Source organism: Chiloscyllium plagiosum, chromosome 25, assembly GCF_004010195.1.
Source record: "Chiloscyllium plagiosum isolate BGI_BamShark_2017 chromosome 25, ASM401019v2, whole genome shotgun sequence".
Taxonomy (NCBI): Eukaryota; Metazoa; Chordata; class Chondrichthyes; order Orectolobiformes; family Hemiscylliidae; genus Chiloscyllium; species Chiloscyllium plagiosum.
In genome coordinates, this window is record NC_057734.1 from 13,577,962 (window position 1) to 13,595,627 (window position 17,666).

A 17,666-nucleotide genomic window follows, 5' to 3' on the forward strand; every position below is an offset into this window, starting at 1 on the left:
GCCTATCACCCTCACCTTGACCTCCTTCCACCTATCACATTTCCAACGCGCCTCCCCCAAGTCCCTCCTCCCTACCTTTTATCTTAGCCTGCTGGACACACTTTCCTCATTCCTGAAGAAGGGCTCATGCCCGAAACATCGATTCTCCTGCTCCTTGGATGCTGCCTGATCTGCTGTGCTTTTCCAGCAACACATTTTCAGCTTTAATCATTACAGTCAAACAATATGGAAATAGACCTTCAGTCCATTCTGACCATAATCCCCAAGCTAACCTAGCCCCCCCCTCCACCAACCTGCTTGCAGTTGGCTCATATCCCTCCAAACATTTTTTTATTCACGTACTTGTCATTTTAAACATTATAACTGTACCCATGTCCACCGCTTCCTCTGAAAGGTCATTCCATACACACAATTTTGTGTAACAAAGAAAAATTGCCTCTTATTTTAGATCTTTCTCCTCTTTCTTTAAAAGTTATGCCCCCTTGACTTATCCACCACCCTAAGGAAAAGACATCTTATCTAAACCCCTCTTGAAATTATAAACCTCTATAACATCACCCCTCAATCTCCTACGCTCCAATGGAAAAAGTTCCATCTTACCCATTCTCTCCTTATAACTTGAACCCTCCATTTCTGGCAACATCCTAGTTAATCTCTTCTGAACCCTTTCCAGTTTAGTAATATTCTTCTATAACAGGTCAACCAGAACTGGACACAATACTCCAGAAAAGGCCTTGCGAATGTCCTGTACAACTCACCATGACATCCCAACTCCTATACTCCAGAGGTCTGAGCAATGAAGACCAATTGTGCTAAAAACCTTTTTGACCAGCAATATTGAGAGAGGGGATTAACCCTATTTGTAAAAGCAGAGATAGTCAGCATAGTTTTTCTGACTGTTTGTTTGACTAATTTACTTGAAAGTAACAAGAACACCTGAGAGCAGAGCAAATGGATGTTGCCTGTCTGGATTTTACTAAGGCATTTGTTAAGATCACGGCTGACTAGTCAGAAAAATTTAAAGCCCATGGGATCCAAAATCTGTTGATTGACTGACAGGAAACACAAGCCAACAGATGTTTTGGTGACTGGAAAGTAGTTTCCAGTGTTAGCCTAATGGTGTTGGCTACGTAGGACAGTCCATCTTCCGTAGTTACACTGGCACCACGCCCCACCTCTTCCTCCGCTACATTGATGACTGCATCGGTGCCACCTCATGCTCCCGCAAGGAGGTTGAGCAGGTCATCAACTTCACCAACACATTCCACCCCAACCCTCAAATTCACCTGGACCGTCTCTGACACCTCCCTCCCCTTCCTGGACTCTCCATCTCTACCAATGACAACCAACTTAACACTGACATTTTTTACAAATTCACTGACTACCACAACTGGATTACACCTCTTCCCACCCTACCTCCTGCAAAAATGCTATCCTGTATTCCTAGTTCCTCCGCCTCCGCCGTATCTGCTCCGAGGAGGACCAGTTCCACCAGAGAACACACCAGATGGCCTCCTTTAAAGACCATAATTTCCCCTCCCATGTGGTTGAAGATGCCCTCCAACGCATCTCATCCATGTTCCACACCTCCGCCCTCAAACCCCACCCCTCCAACCGCAACAAGGATAGAACCCCCTGGTCCTCACCTTCCACCTCATCAACCTCCGCATAAACTGCATCATCAGCCGACATTTCCGCCACTTACAAGTAGACCCCACCATCAGGGATGTATTTCCCTCCCCCATCCCTATCCACTTTCTGCAAAGACCGTTCCCTCCATGACTACCCAGTCAGGTCCACGCCCCCTAACAAGCCACCCTCCCCTCCTCGCACCTTCCCCTGCCACCACAGGAATTGCAAAACCTGTGTCCACACCTCCCCCCTCACCCCCATCCAAGGCCCCAAAGGAGCCTTCCACATCCATCAAAGATTGACCTGCACATCCACCAATGTCCTTTATTGTATTCGTTGTTCCCGATGCGGTTTCCTTTACATTGGGGAGACTGTGGACACCTTCTTGCAGAGCGCTTTAGGGAACATCCCCGGGACACCTGCACCAATCAACCGTTCCACCACCCTGTAGCTGAACATTTCAACTCCCCCTCCCACTCTGCCGACGACATACAGGTCCTGGGCCTCCTCCACCGCTGCCTCCTCACCACCCGACATCTGGAGGAAGCATGCTTCATCTTGTGCCTTGGCCTCTTAGCTCCTTCTCCCCAGCCCCACCCCCCTCCCATTTATCTCTCCATCTTGGAGGCTCCCTGCCTTATTCCTGATGTCGATTTTCCTGCTCCTCGGATGCTGCCTGACCTGCTGTGCTTTACCAGCACCACACTAATCTTGACTGATCTCCAGCATCTGCAATCCTCACTTTCACTATGGGTAGAAAATTGGCTGACTAACAAAAAGCACAGAGATGTAAATGGGTCATTTTTCAGATTGTTAAGGGGTAATGAGTGGTTGCCACAGGGATTGGTACCAGGATCTCCACCTTTGACAGTTTATGCAAATGATTTTGATTAAGAGGTGAGAGATATGGTTGCCAAATTTGCAGACCACACAAATAGGTAGGAAAGTAAGTTGTGAAGATGAAATTAGAATGCTAAGAAAATATTCTGATCGGTTAACTGAATGGGCAAAAATCTGATGAATGGAGTATAACTTGGGGAAAATGTGAAATTGTCCCTTTTGCAGAAATTTTGTTCTGTATTTTTTCTGTCTAAATTGAGTTGTACAGGGTGTCACGAAATGTTACCGTGCAAGTACGTCAAGTAATTAGTAAACTTAATAAATGGCAACATTCTATTATGATGGGAATTTAATACAAACTGGCAAAGTTATGCTTCCATTAAGCAGGGTGCTGGATGAGACATCGAGAGTACAGTGCACAGTATTAGTGACCTTTAAGTAGACAGGATACAAATGCATTGGAGACAGTTCATATAAGACTAATGTCTGGAATGAACGAGTTGTCTAATGAGGACGGTTTGGACAGGAAGTTGACAAGTTATCAACATAGACGGGGAATATTAATTTGAGGTTAAAATATTTATTTTGCTTTCTGTACATGATTTGGCATTGAATTAAATATCCTAGCTGAACCTTCCTGGTTTAGATATTGTACACCAGAAATTCCTTAATCAGTTTGTTTGGGGGAATATACAATTGCTTGTCCTACTATCGAGGACCCGAGGGTATGGTGCTGTTTTGGATTTCTAATCACTGAGGTTCCAGTGCAAGAAACCCCATGTGTTCATGTAAATATGGTGAATGGTTAATGTCGTCATGAGTTCTTACTTTCATATTGATGTCCACTCTTAAATTTATTCTATTGAATGATGTCACAGTTTGAATAATCATAGGCAGTATTCCTGATCCTGTTTTGTTGATGTAAGAAAAATAGAAGGATTAGCAAACACTGATTATAAACTTGATGAACAGGCGACTGCATTTTTTAAAACTTGTATCCAGTAGCGAGAAGCTTATGAGGAAGTTTTGTGTTCTCATTTACTGTACATTTTAAGTTTTTTTTTTCCTTTCTCTTACCCTTACCTACCGTATGCCTGTATGCAGTTACACAGCTTGTGGTAGAGTCACTCAGTAAACTGTTCTTCCAACATTGGATGTACTGGCTACTCTGCTTAACTAAAACAACTTTGGCGCAATGACATGTTGATTCTGTTACTCGACTAGTAATCAGAACAAATTCGGATCCTGCCACGGTACCACCATTTCAATACAATTTGTAAAAATTCTGTCAGCAGAATAAGTGCTTGGGAAGCACAACTGCTTTACAAAATTAGCCATGTCAAAAACTGATAGTCAGGTCCTTTATCTTTTCAACTAATTATGATGCAGTTATTTAGTCAATTCGAAATATCATCATCATGAAACAAACTGGTTCAAAGCCACTAGTCTGAGTACAATCTGAATCTTGGCAGGAGTGTGAGCTAGATTCTAGAATTATTCATCCTTACCTGCACTGTTACTTCCGAGCAAAGAAACCACTTTAATTCTTTTCTTTAAATGTGAAATGTTTTTAAGGATTCTGTCAAGACTGTTTTCTCTATCTGAAATCATTTAACTTACTGTATTGAAGAAACCACTGACCCATAATCTTTGTGGTAACAATTTAAAGTTAGCCATGAGCCAAATGGACTGGTTACCTCCCAAATAATGTTACTCATTTCAGCAGCCATCGATATCAGTGGGTTGGTAACTGTTGCCGAGTTCCACTTTCAGATATTTTCTAACCTATCTGTTCAGAGATGATAAAGCACAACTTTGGAGCAGATGGGATGTGACCCTGGGCCTCCTGGCTCAGACATAGGGACACTATCACTGTGCCACAGAGCCCTTCCACTTCCACTCTGTAACAAAATAGTTGTATCACAAACTTGATGCTTATACCTTTCCAAGAATAAAGGCAGAAATATTATGATCTATAAACTGTTCATCTTGGCACCTCATCAATATTTTTCTATGCAGTGAAAAAGTTTCTTGCTTTTTTTTTCCTGCTGATGAACTTCTGACTTCTAAAAAAAAATAAGGTAAAAGGATAGCGCGGCAGCAGCATAGTTTGAGTTGTAATTTGTGCCTGACAATTAAAATTGCATAGTCATTCTGATTTTGGACTCTCTGGTTGCACGCAAGCTGGAACAAAGATTACTCTGACTCAGAAAGGAAGTGTCGTTATAGGCTTAATATCTTAAATTGAATGGGTTAAAATTGCTTTTGTTTCCACTCTTTTTAGATAGAATATACTTTGCACCTTTTCTAAAAAAATATTTGCTGAATCTTCTTAAAGCATATATTCAGCACAAATTAATTTGACATGAACACACTGTAATTTAAGATTTAAAACTTTAAAACATGTGATTACAGCAGACAAGTCAATTAAAGAAAAATGGTGTCTGGGGCTAACCTTCAGTATATGGATTCAAACATCATCAGGTATCAAGGAATGAGTCTACAGGCAATGTAATTTAAAAATATGGTAGGCAGTTCGTATATAACAAGATTAGGCAAACAGCAATATAATGTTTAGATATTTTGTTTATGACGTTCAAGAATAAGTATTGGCCTGACACCTGTTGTGTCCCAAGATACTTCAAAGGTACTTCAAAGAAAAACATCCTCTATTCAAAGGAGGGAATTAGTGATTATGTTCTTTTTTTAAAGCCGGAAAAATCAAACATATAAAGAGGAGTTTCAAATCACAGGCCCAAGTGGCAAAAGGTATTTCTGTCAATGCTGGAACTTAAAGGTGTTTAGGTGAATTACGTGCAACACTGGAATCTGAAGGGGAGAGAGCGGTGAGAGCTTTCAGAGATGGAGCTGTTTAAAGATGATTGGTGATCATGGGGGGATTTAAACACCAGATTTTATTTTAACTTTGAGGCATTGGGGCATCTGGAGATCCAGGTAGGTCAGTTGGCATGGATGAGCGGAACTCTATGCCAAGTAATATGCATGCAGCAGCATTTTCTAATCAACTAGAGGGTGAGCAATGGGAGACCAGCGATGCAGAGCATTGAAATAATTGAGTCCAAAGGTTACTAAAGCTTTTCAATTGGACAAAATGTGCAATCAAGATGTAAAAGGAACGCTGTGACAGAGTGCAGAATTATGGGAAGTTTACTATTAAGATATTTTGATCAATCAAATACCAGGGAGCTCAAGTTCATACAATACATTCAGATCAGTCTCCTAGAACATATGACATGGAAACAAACAAGGCTAATCTTGTATTGTGTAATGACTAATCTCATAGGAAAAGGTCCAATGAGGTAGAGTGATTGTATTATGATTGAATGTCACACTTAAATTTAAATATATAACTTAAGTTTAAGAATATTGTTTCAGATTTAAAGTCAACTCAATAGCTAAAGAGAGGCATGCTGGCTAAGGCTTATAGAGAAACTAGATTTAAAAAAGTAGAAAAACAGTGGAAAACATTTAAAGAAATCATAATTAAATTTTCAATGAAAATGTTAAGTTGAAGGTGTGTACTGTACCTTTGAGAGAGTGAATGCTGTTTTGTACTGAGTTTACAAGCGCCTGTCAGATGACTAAGTAGCAGTCTCCGAGTGTACTGAAAAATTGAAAACCTGTAACATTTGGCTGTGAAATGTACACCTGAGTTTTGGCTGCTGTTTTGATGATAATTCAAATTTGACCAATCAGTTTAAATTATGCCCTGTGATACTAAAACCCACTCAAGTTTGAATTTATTGTTTTTGCTAACCTCGAATAATGAGACAATGCAATATTTGGGGTATAAAGAAGCAAGCATTTTAAAAGTTAGAGCGTAAACTGCCATTCGAAACACTTCTTTTCTATCAAAGGTGCCTTTTTTCATATGAAACATCTTTGCGGTAAAAGACAGAAGACGACCTAGGGAGATCTTCAGCCGAAAGAAGGAGGACTGTGTGTTTTTGAAATTAAGTTGATGTAATTTTAATAGGGGTTGTTATTGCAACAGTATATTGTTATTGAATTGGAGGCAGATAACAAACATTTAAGAGAAAGGAGGCTTAGAGTTGTACGTAGTTGTTGTTTAATGTTCACTTTCAGAGTTAAAAGAATAAATTGTTTTTTTTTTCTTTACATAGTGGAATTTGGGAGTTCTGTGTCACTTAACAGATGACGAGGCAAATTTCTGGGTGTTTTGTATAATTAGCAGTGGGGTTCACCACCATGTCATAACAAAACTAAATTGCATTGAGTAACAAAAACTCTCAAAAGTGACCAATCCATAGCAGATTAAAGTTAAGTATATTAGCCAAGATTTATTTTTAGATAAATACTTAATTTACATAAATAGCAAATGATTAAACCAACAAGAAAGTTAAAGTTTATTGTAAGAGCTTCTAAGTACTTCAAAGTAAATATCCTGTTTCCTTTTACTGCAAAAGTGAGGGAGTTTTACTACAATTGTGCAGGGCTTTTGTGGGAACATACCTGGAGTAGGGCACATATGTAATGAAGGACGTGCTCTCCTTTGAATCAATGGAGCAAAGATTTATTGATTAATTTCTGGAATGAGACTATTGTTCTGTGATATGAAATTGAGCAGATTGGGTTTGTACGCTCTGGAGATTAGAAGAATGAAAGGTCATTTCATTGAGTTGCTTATGAATAGCTTGGCAGGATAGTTGTTGGAAAGCGTAACCTATGGGATATATTTTCAATATAAGGGAGGGTCAGATGCAAACTTTCTTCACCCAGAGGTTATGAATCTCTGCAGTTCTCTATCCTAGAGAGGTGTGGATGTTTAGTGGATTCATTTATTCAAGGTGAAATAGATCTTCAGACTATGGAAATCAGAATGGAAAGTGAAATTGAGGTCAAAGATTTCTCTGGTCATTGAATAGCAACAGTCTTGGGTGAGGTTTCCTCCTGTTTCTTGCATTGTTATGAATGAGACTGTTGGTGACAGTTGACTGAGATTGGAGCGGATTCAAGTGATCTCCATTTTTGTGATGGAGAATATACAGAAAAGGAGGACATCAAAAATGAAAAATATTTGGTTTTCAGCTAGTGAGAGGCAAATCAGAGTAATAAAGTTTAAAACGCGTTGCTGGAAGCATTTGGCATTGAGTTCTACAGAAAAGTAATCAACTTGAAACGTTCTCGATCTATCTTCCTCCATTGCTGCAAATCCTGCCGAGTACTTGCAGTTTATTTTCATTTCAGACTTCGAGTTTATGCAATACTTTGCTTTTGTGTTATTGAGAGAATTTGAGAACAGTTGCTTAAGCCTGCTCAATTTTCAGCAAGATGTCATATTTAGCTCATCCTAGACTGGTTGTTGGATAAGTAGTGGAACAGAGGCAGTACAGTAGTCAAGAGATGGTGACTAGGTACGGCTGTTTTTTATCAATGTGCACGTGGAAGCTAACCCTATTGTTTTCTGATCATGTTGTCATTATATAGTAAGTGGACATGGATGAGCAAATGGCCATGAATGGATCCTTTGCTGTCTGTACTAAGGATATGGATGGCCCAGCCAATCTCTGACCCTTTCTCCCCCAAACCCTGCCCTCCATGTTTTGCTGCTAAATATATGTACTTGTTTCCTTAACTATTTTTGTCTTTCCCACAGGTGCTTTCCTCATCCCGTATCTGGTCATGTTGTTGCTCTGTGGGATTCCACTGCTTCTCATGGAATTCACTGTCGGGCAGTTTACACGTTTGGGTCCTGTCCATGCCTTGGCAAAACTCTGCCCTCTTCTGAAAGGTTTGTCCACGGCTATTATTGTAATAAAACATCTCCTGTAACATGTTCTTCTGTAATGAGAGCATCAGCTCGTTTCATTGATCATCTCTGCTTGGGATATTTTAATTGTGCTGGAGATAGATTTATCTCTTCTTTACTGATAAGATACAAACTGCTTCAGCACGTTATATCTTCTTTAACATAAAATTCCCATAAGTTCTTCGCAGATGAAAAAAATATGTAACTCCAAATACTTGTGATTACTTACCAAGCTTATATTGCTGAAAATGACTCAATCATTTGGACCATTTTAATTTATCTCTAGGTACATGCTATTGTAATGAGTCCCACTTGCACTAGACTTCTGACGCCATCATTGGTATTTTTGAAAGATTGAATCTTGATGAAATTGGTCAATTTCTAATTGGTGCTGAAGCTGTTTATTTTTATTCAGCACAAAATTAATGAAGTTTTATATTAAATGATTTGCATGAATGGAGCATTCTTTCCTGAATAAATGTTGAGGAGGATAGAAATCTGGATATGTACTGGTGAAGAGTAGTGATATCTATTTAGTTCATCCCAGCTTAAATCTGTCCGTAATTTCCAAAGTAGTTACTTTTGAGTTTTGAGTTGGATAATTTGTTGCTTATGGAGCTGAAGTAAATGTGTCTTAATACAGAATTTTCATGTTTTTCCCTTTTTAAGCTCAGTGTGAAGCTACACAAATGAAGTGTAATCTAGTGTTTTCATTCTCTCTTCCAATTAAGATATTCTTCGGATAGCTGTTTGGGTATTATACTATTGAAAACTAAATTCGCAGTTTTTATATTGCAATTTATCTAGTTAAGTGAGTTTAGATTTTCTGTCTCAAATCTTCTTCCTATCTCCTATGTTTTAAGTTGTACCTTTTTTTGTGTTTTGAACAATTAATTAATCAACAACCATGTCTTTTTTTTTAAATGCTCCTTTTTCATGATCCTCTTTCTTGACTACTTTTTTGTATCGCCTTGTCTGATCCTTATTTTGGATACTCCTGCATACATATTATGATTGATGCAATGGCTAATCCTAACAATTCGTCTACTCGTACCATTTGAGTCACTTAGACAAAGGGTGTAATTTACTTTTGTTGCTTCTTTCTACTATTCATGATTTCCCTTATTACTGGTTCTATTCAGTTATTATCTTCAAGCCTGTACACAATGTTATTATGAGGTTCTTGCTCTAAAAAGATGTTTAATGTGATCCATGCCCTGAAGAGACTGGGCGGACGCTGTATGGATTCGGCAGATAGGAAGAGAAAAGAAACTATATGGGATTTTTTTGATTTGTCTCAATATCCACGCATACTTTCATTTGTAGGAGAATTAGATTTATGATGGTACAGCAGCACCACTGTCTTGTTGATTTGATTTTCTTCCTCAGTTGGGAACTTATAGAACTGATGTTTGATATAGGTCATCTTGGAGAAGCGCACATTTTTCAGCTCTGATCTCCAGCATCTGCAGTCCTCATTTTCTCCTATAGGTCATCTTGCCAATTCAAGCGTAATAAAAACACTTTGGTAGCTGCATAGTATTTTCCCCTTATCTTTATAGGTTATTATTGATCTTGAAATGTAGCATTTCACGCCCAGCGCACCTTGAGTTCTATTGTTGCATTTCTCCCCGCCAATTTCATGGCCATTGTTTACCTGTGGACACAAGATCAAATGTGAATCATAAAATGATAACAGCATAGAATAAGGCCATTCAGCCCACCTGTGCTGTCTTTACAAAATCTATGCACTCCCATATCTTCACAGCCCTACAAAGACTTTTCTTCAGATAATGATCCAATTCTGTTCTGAAAGTCCTCCAGCACCTTTTTTTATGGGCAATGCGGTTTGGATTGTAACCACTCACTGTGGGTGGGAAAGAAAGTTCCCTAATGTTAATTTTTCTTTTGCCATTCACATTAAATCAGCTTCCAAGCCTTGCTTTTTCTTTCTTTACCCATCTATCAGTGGAAACCATTACTGTTTATTTAATCTGAGCAGATTTCTCGATTTTGAAAACTTCCATCAAATCTTCTCTGAACTCCTTTTTTTTCTTCTTTTGAAGACGTCAATTCAAGCATCACTAAATTATCTTCACAATGTAGGTTTCTTAACCATAGAACCACTGTTGTGCATCTAGTCTACACTTTTTTTTTCTCTCTGTCATGCTCTCTCTCTCTCGCGCTCTCTCGCACTCTCGCTTTCTCAATGCCTTTTGCATTGCTCCAAAGTGTGGAGCACAGCATTGGAAATACTCACTCCAGTTCAGGCTAATGTTCTATAATTATTTATCAGAATTTCTTTTATTTTGTATTCTGTGCCTCATTTAATGAAGCCCAGAATTCTGTATGCTTTACTAATTACTCTCTCTCAACCTGCACTGCCATTTTCATGATTTCTGAAGTAATTGACCCAAGACCAAATCAGTTGCTACTGTTATTAACTTTTTTTCATGATCACGTAGCCATTCACATACACTCCCAGAGACTGAACACCAAATCCAACAGCCTGTTGCCTTTTAAACTAAATCCAGGAAATGCTGAGAACACCTTTTTTCACTCCGTTTTAGCTTTTGCTGTCATTTTTGACTTTCTCTTTTCCTTATTCCTTTTTCTATCTCAATTGTCCAGTTCACATTTTTATTAGCTGCCAAGATCCTCTTCGTATATTTTCAATTGTTTTGATCCTGCTGCTACATAGAGGTAATATGTTTCCCATGCAATAGTTCTACCGTGTACCAAACTGACTAAGTTGACTTAGTGTAACCTGTCTGCTCCCTTCACCACCAGCACATCATAATGTCACACATCACTGTGCTTGTTCACTTTCTGTAACTAGTTTTAATTATCTGTAATGTGTGCGCGTACTTTGTCCTGCCTTGCTGCCTAGGTGGAAATAGCCTACCACCTCAACAAGGACTGAAGAGTACTTTGTACTCTGGCCGCCTTTTCAGAGCAATCGAGCAGAATCGCACTGAGCACACACCCCAGGGCTGTGTGCTCAGTCCACTGTTGTTCACCGTGCTGACACACAACTGTGCAGCAATGCACTGGTCGGATCACATCAAGTTTGCTGATGATATGACTGGTGCTTATGAGACTCACTACAATGATGAGTCAGCCTCCAGAAAGGAGGTGCAGCGGCTAATGTAGTCAAGATGAAAGAGATAGTTGTTGATTTCAGGAGGGCATGGAGCGACCATTCTCCGTTGGACTTCGGCTCCCCCATGGAGATTGTGAAGAGCACCAAATTTCTTGGCGTACACCTGGTGTAGAACCTCCCCTGGCTGAGGAAAGCACCCCCCCCCAACACACATAGACACATATATATATATTTGACAGAGGATTCATTGAGAGTACCCTGAGCTGTTGCATCACTGCCTAGTTCAGGAATTGCACCATCTTGGATCACAAGACCTTACAACGGATAGTGAGGATGGTTGAGAGGATCATGGGGTCTCTCTTCCCTCCATTACAGATAATTTACACCACATGCTGCATCTGAAGGGCTAAGAGCATTGTAGAAGACCCCACACACTCCTTACTCAAACTCTTCTCCTTCCTGCCATCTGGCAGAACATACCGGAGTATTCGGTCACTCACGGCCAGACTGTGCAACAGTTTCTTCCCCAAAGCCATCAGGCTCCTTAACACAGTATGATCAGACTCTTTCCCATCTGAAATTTTGCACGACTTTGAATTGCTGTTAGAACAATGTCTATTATGCATCTTCCTTCTATTACATCACTTCCATTCTGCAACTTGCATGTTTTGCACTTCTTATGCACTTTGTGCTGTGTTCAGTTGTGTACTTTGTGCGGTCCATGTAGTACTCTCTATCCTGGAGGAACGCTGTCTCGTTTTACTGTATCAGTTGTATATGGTAGAAATAACAAAAAGCTACTCTATCAATTATTGCATTAAGTTTTCCAGTGGAGTTAAGTTATTCCAATCCCTTTTTTCTTTGATTGTATTTTAACTATCGTGGATGAATAAAATGTGTTTTGCTTTCAATCTGGTAGTTTGATGATGGTGTTTGAGATGCTGTTCCCAATCTGGACTGACAGAGGTGTCCTAGTCAAGAAGTCCAGGATCCAGTTACAAAGGGAGATATTTAGGCTCGGCAAACTCTGCTTTCCAATCAAGTCTGAGGAACAATAGTGTTAAATGCAGAACTGAAGTCTATGAACTGTAATCTGATGTAGGTGTCCTTCTTGTTCAGGTAAGTGAGGGCCAGATGGAGGGTGGTAGAAATTGCATCAACTGTTGAACGATTGGATCGATACATGAACTGCAGGGTGTACAGTGAGGGGGCAGCAGGGTCTTAGTATGCCTAATCATGAGCCTCTGAAGCACATCATACTGGGTGTAAGTGCAATGGCGTGGTAGTTGTTGAGACAGGATGCTGAAGACCTCTTTGGCACGGGGACAACAGTAGCAGCCTTGAAGCATGTTGGGACTATGGCGTATCTTGGACATGTTGAAGATGTCTGTGAGAACATCTGCCAGTACATCAGAGCATCCTCTCAGCACTCTGCCAGGGATGTTATCTGGTCCAGCAGCCTTTCGTGGGTTGAATCTACAATGTTTTTCTTCGCGTCAACCATGGTAAGACACAGTATCCAGTCATGGGAGGGTGGGAGGGAGGAGGATGGTGGTGGTCTTCCTCGCTGCAATGTCATTTTGTGCCTCAAACCATGCATAGATTTGTTCAACTCCTCTGGGAAGGAGGTATCACCAGCATAAGCAGGCGATGCTGTTCTGTGGTTGGTGATGGCCTCTATGCCCTTTCACATGCTCCGCATATCGCCGCTGTCTTGAAAGTGGCTGTGTATTCTGTGTGTATGCGCACTTTGATGGCCTGGGTCAGGTTAACCCTTGCTGTTGTTAGGGCCATCTTGTCATCCGCTCTGAAGGCAGAATCATGGGTCCTCAGCAGTGCACGCACCTTTTGTGGTCATCCACAGCATCTGGCTGGGTCTTGGACACAGTGATGTCTTCAATATGCTTATTAATGTAGCAAATCACCGACACCATGTACTCCTCTAAGTTGGTGGAATCACCATCGGTTGCTGCCTCCCTAAACATGCGCCAGTCAGTGCGCTCAAAATAGTCCTAAAGAACAGAAATGGCGCCTACTGGCCAGGTTTTCACCTGCTTCAGAACCAGTTTGACATGTCTGACAAGTGGTCTGTATTCTGGGATTAGCATAACGGATGTGATCTGAGGAGCTGAGGTGGGGCTGGGACTCTGCCCCACCTCAGTTTTCCTCATTCCTGAAGAAGGGCTTATGCCCGAATCTCCTGTTCCTTGGATGCTGCCTGACCTGCTGCGCTTTTCCAGCAACACATTTTCAGCTGGGACTCTGCCCTGTATGCATTGGGATGTTTGTGTAAACCAGCTCCAGCATGTTCTCCCCTTTCGTTGCAGAGTCCACATGCTGATGGAATTTAGGGAGCACAGTCTTGAGATTTGCATGGTTGAATTCTCCAGCAACAATAAACAGAGTAACTATCACCAATTAACTGTTGCAATTTAGCAACATCCCGTAAACACACTCCTTAGGAAAAAGGCAAATTAAGAAAACCGATTGTCTTACATGCAGTTCCCCAATCCAGGAGGAAAGAACATCAAGAAACAAATCAGAGAAAACTCCAGCTTTCAGTTGTAGCAAAGAGAGAGATGATCTTTTTCACAACCCCAGCAACTTCTGCTGAAAGCTGAACTAATCATCCTGTTCTGTGGGAGTTTGACCACAGCCCTTCAGACTGCTTCTATTGTTCCAACATTTTAAAAAAAAACAATCCCCCAAGACCTCAAGTGGTTCTGTTCTGCTCAATACCTCTGCCTTTAAAATCTCTCCAAAAAAAACTAGGACAAAGTAACCTCTTAAAGTCACAGCAGTTATCCATGCCCTTTGTAACATTTTGTTTTTTGACAATGGAATGAGGTGCAGATTAGAGTGGTGCTGGAAAAGCACAGCAGGTCAGGCAGCAGCCAAGGAGCAGGAAAATCGACATTTCGGGCAAAAGCCCTTCAGGCATTCCTGATGAAGGGCCTTTGCCCGAAATGTAGATTTTCGTGCTCCTTGGAGGCTGCCCGACCTGCTATGCTTTTCCAGCACCACTCTAATCTTGACTCTAATCTCCAGCATCTGCAGTCCTCAATTCTGCCTAATGGAATAAGGTGCTTTTAAGTCGTATTCAGTGTATTATGGACCAGGCCAGATTCCCTCAATATTTGAAGAAGGTAACCTGGATCCTAACTTTATCTTATTTTAAAGGTAGATGTGAAGAGCTATATTCCAGATGTGATGTGACTGGTCAAACTACTCGACATTAAGCAAAACACAATTTATTTAAACTGACTCTATGACTTCAGTTAAAATACAAACAAATGGAAAAAGAAATTTAGAATAACTTGACTATTGAAAAACTTAACTTAACCAAATAATAGTTATAATACTAATTAGCTGTTCCAATATAGTAACGTCTCATAAACACACCCCTTAGCAAAAAGGTAAATTCAGACAGATTCTTGCATGCAGTTCTCTAGTAGCCAGTTTGGCACCTCTGCCTTTATAACCTCTCTTCAAAAAAAAACCACAAGACAAAATAACCTTTTTAAAAGTGACAGTATCATCACAAGTCCCATGGTTTGAATGAATAACATTTATTGTATTGAATTATTGATTTGAGCTTTCCAATCAGCCTGCATCTCCATTCAAGGGAGAAGTCGAGAGAATTTGCAGGGCAGGTCATGCCCAAAAACCTTGTGTTCTTCTTAACTCTGAAATAAGCCAAAACATTTGGAAGATTTTATGGAACCCGGACACAGTTTTGAATGTGGTTGAGATTTATTTCAATGTTGAAAGTCATAGATCCAGCAGACACAAAAATATAGGACTATACTTAATGTATTTCTTTCGAACAAAAATAAATCAGTAGGCCTCGCTGCTTGTTTGAGAGTACTACAGCATCTGTCACTGATACTCTTAATTTTATAAAGACACAGTTGCTAACTACAGTGGCCACAAAATCAGGGAAACCACCTGAACTGCAAACATATTTTCTTTGTTTTTGTCAAAGCTTGGAAATAGTTGATCATAATTATCTGGTTTCACTGGTAAATTTAAGAAGTGGTTTGGAGGCGAGATCATTACTGTTTAATTTTAATGTAAAAGCTGACAATTATGCTGATGTAATTAAACTTTTAGACTTTTTAAATCACTTCTATTTTGAGTCTCCCATGACAATAGAATGCTGAAATGTCCTCTTAATTTTAACAAATTTTAAGGCAGCAACTATGTCACATCTGAAACATACTTGGCTTTGGCCACCTAGTTCCTTAAGTAATGGCTGGATATTGTAGGTGAGGTTGTTCATGAAGGAATGCTCCTCTTAAAGACATTTTCTGTAGCAAAATGAATTATTGCCTGTTCATAAACCACTTGAGAAAAAGCAATTTGAGATTCCTAAGTTCATTTCAAGCTATTTCCAGCCTTGATGTTAGTATATTTAGTTAAAACTCTGGTGACCAATGATGGATCAGATGTGCAGTCATGGATATTTCTGCTTTCCTGAATATGGAGCTGCAGTCATGAATAATCATCATCTTTTCAATTAAGCTGTAAAGTACAGATTTTTAGTTTTTAAAGTAAACATGCCTGTTCCTACTGTGAAAAACTTTCACTTGTGACAACTTTATATTAAATGTTAAGTAAATAATGTAATAACATGTTTAGAGAAAATAGTTTAGGGGTTACATTCCCCAGAGGTTTTTTTTAGCAATCTGGTTGATTCGCTCTGAAGAAAACAAAAAGGCCCTTTGTATACTTTTTGAAGTTTAAATTGATAATAACTTTTGGTCAGCTATTATACTATTTTATATTTTCATCAAAGATTTTTATATGCATATGACCAGAATGCTAAAGATAGCACTCCAGGAATTTCAGCCCCTTGAGCTGCTTTTGAATTGAACATTCTTCCTTGTTAAAAGATAGTTGAGATTAATGATGGTTCACTTTTGTGATTAAGCATGACTGAACTGGAAAAAAATTTAAAACTTTTTTTTTGTTGTTGTCAGTTTAGTCTTATTTGGAGAGTTTGCCTGTAAAATGTTGGTTACTTTTTAATGAGTATGTCAGTGACTGAACTCCCACCATTCAAAACAAAACACGCCAGATCTGATCAATGGCATGGCTTGCAGTTGAGATCCAATGACTTCCATTGCTTGGGTGTTCTCCATTAAAAGATTACAATAAATTCTTTCCATCTCTGCAGTACACACTATCTTTGTATGTCAACATCTTAATTTCAGCTGTCAATTGTTTTTGAACTTCCTTCATGGTATCTAACAGAGGCATGTCCTACTGAAGTAATTCAATATCTTGTCCTTTATCAAATTCTTAATATTGTCTTCCATTGCGCTCCACTTCCCAAGACCATGAGGTGGACTCTCAGTTGTATTTAAAGATATGCTCAACCTGTGCTGTAAGTATCAGTGCATATTACAAGCAGGTGATGGCTAATGCTATCAGTTCATGCTGTCTGTAATTTTTGTGCTGGTGTTTTACTATAGTGTGGTGAAACTGTTCCATGTGATAAATTTTAATGTAATAAGAACCCTTTGTGATGACCTTAATGCAATGGTAGTGTGATAGCAAATCTGGACTGTGCTGAATAATGCTTGGTTCTGAAAGTTTTGTAGTGTGACCTAACCATTCTTAGATTAGAAGTCAGAGAGCTAGTTTAATGGTAACCATATTCTGTGCCCAATTGCTGCTCTTCTTACTGTTTTGATTACAGTTACGGTTCACAAATTCTAAACCAATAAAAGAATTTGGCCTTCTTCGTTGTGGGGAAGCAGTTAAGATACTATTTTATAGTTCTTTTTCACCAGGGATGCTACAATGGTATTGGGAAGAAATGTTTGGAAATAAAGCCCAATTCATTACTAACTGCAAGTATTATCTTTAGCATTTTTCTATTGTATGGGTCCCAGTGTCACAAGTGTGGCACAGTAATTTGTGCTGTTAGAATACACATATACTGTTACCAAGGAGGACTGACACTTCTGTCAAGTTATGTCCCCTCCTTGCTTATGAAAACATGTGTAGGGAAATTGGCCTTTGTTTCTGGCTCCAAAATTTTAAAATTGAGTTAACTAGCAGCTTTGCAGTGATTGTTTCTAGCTAAACAGCAGCAGAGATGGTATGATGGTGAAATGGCACCAAATATTCCTTCAATAATTATTCATTGGAAATGGAAAGATGCTAGGTGCTAAATTTCAAATACAAGTTGCATTAGGTGGAGGTAGTCAATAAAATGAATTTGGACCTGGAAAAAAGGATGATGTTCACTAGCATGTGTGGACTCCCCTTATGCAGATCATTGCTCATTGA

At 39.5% G+C, this 17,666-nt stretch overlaps 1 protein-coding gene across 4 annotated transcripts in view; it reads left to right on the forward strand.

Moving 5' to 3' along the window:
- Positions 1 to 17,666, forward strand: part of LOC122562580 (sodium- and chloride-dependent GABA transporter 1-like) — a 109,875-nt gene that overhangs the window by 47,497 nt on the left and 44,712 nt on the right. For 2 of the 4 annotated variants that reach the window (XM_043715539.1, XM_043715538.1), the window contains exon 2: positions 8,111 to 8,245. In XM_043715539.1, coding sequence (XP_043571474.1) covers positions 8,111 to 8,245 — 135 coding nt within the window. Of the gene's footprint in view, positions 1 to 8,110; positions 8,246 to 17,666 lie in introns of those variants that run through there. The other 2 variants (XM_043715542.1, XM_043715540.1) reach the window with 2 other exon arrangements.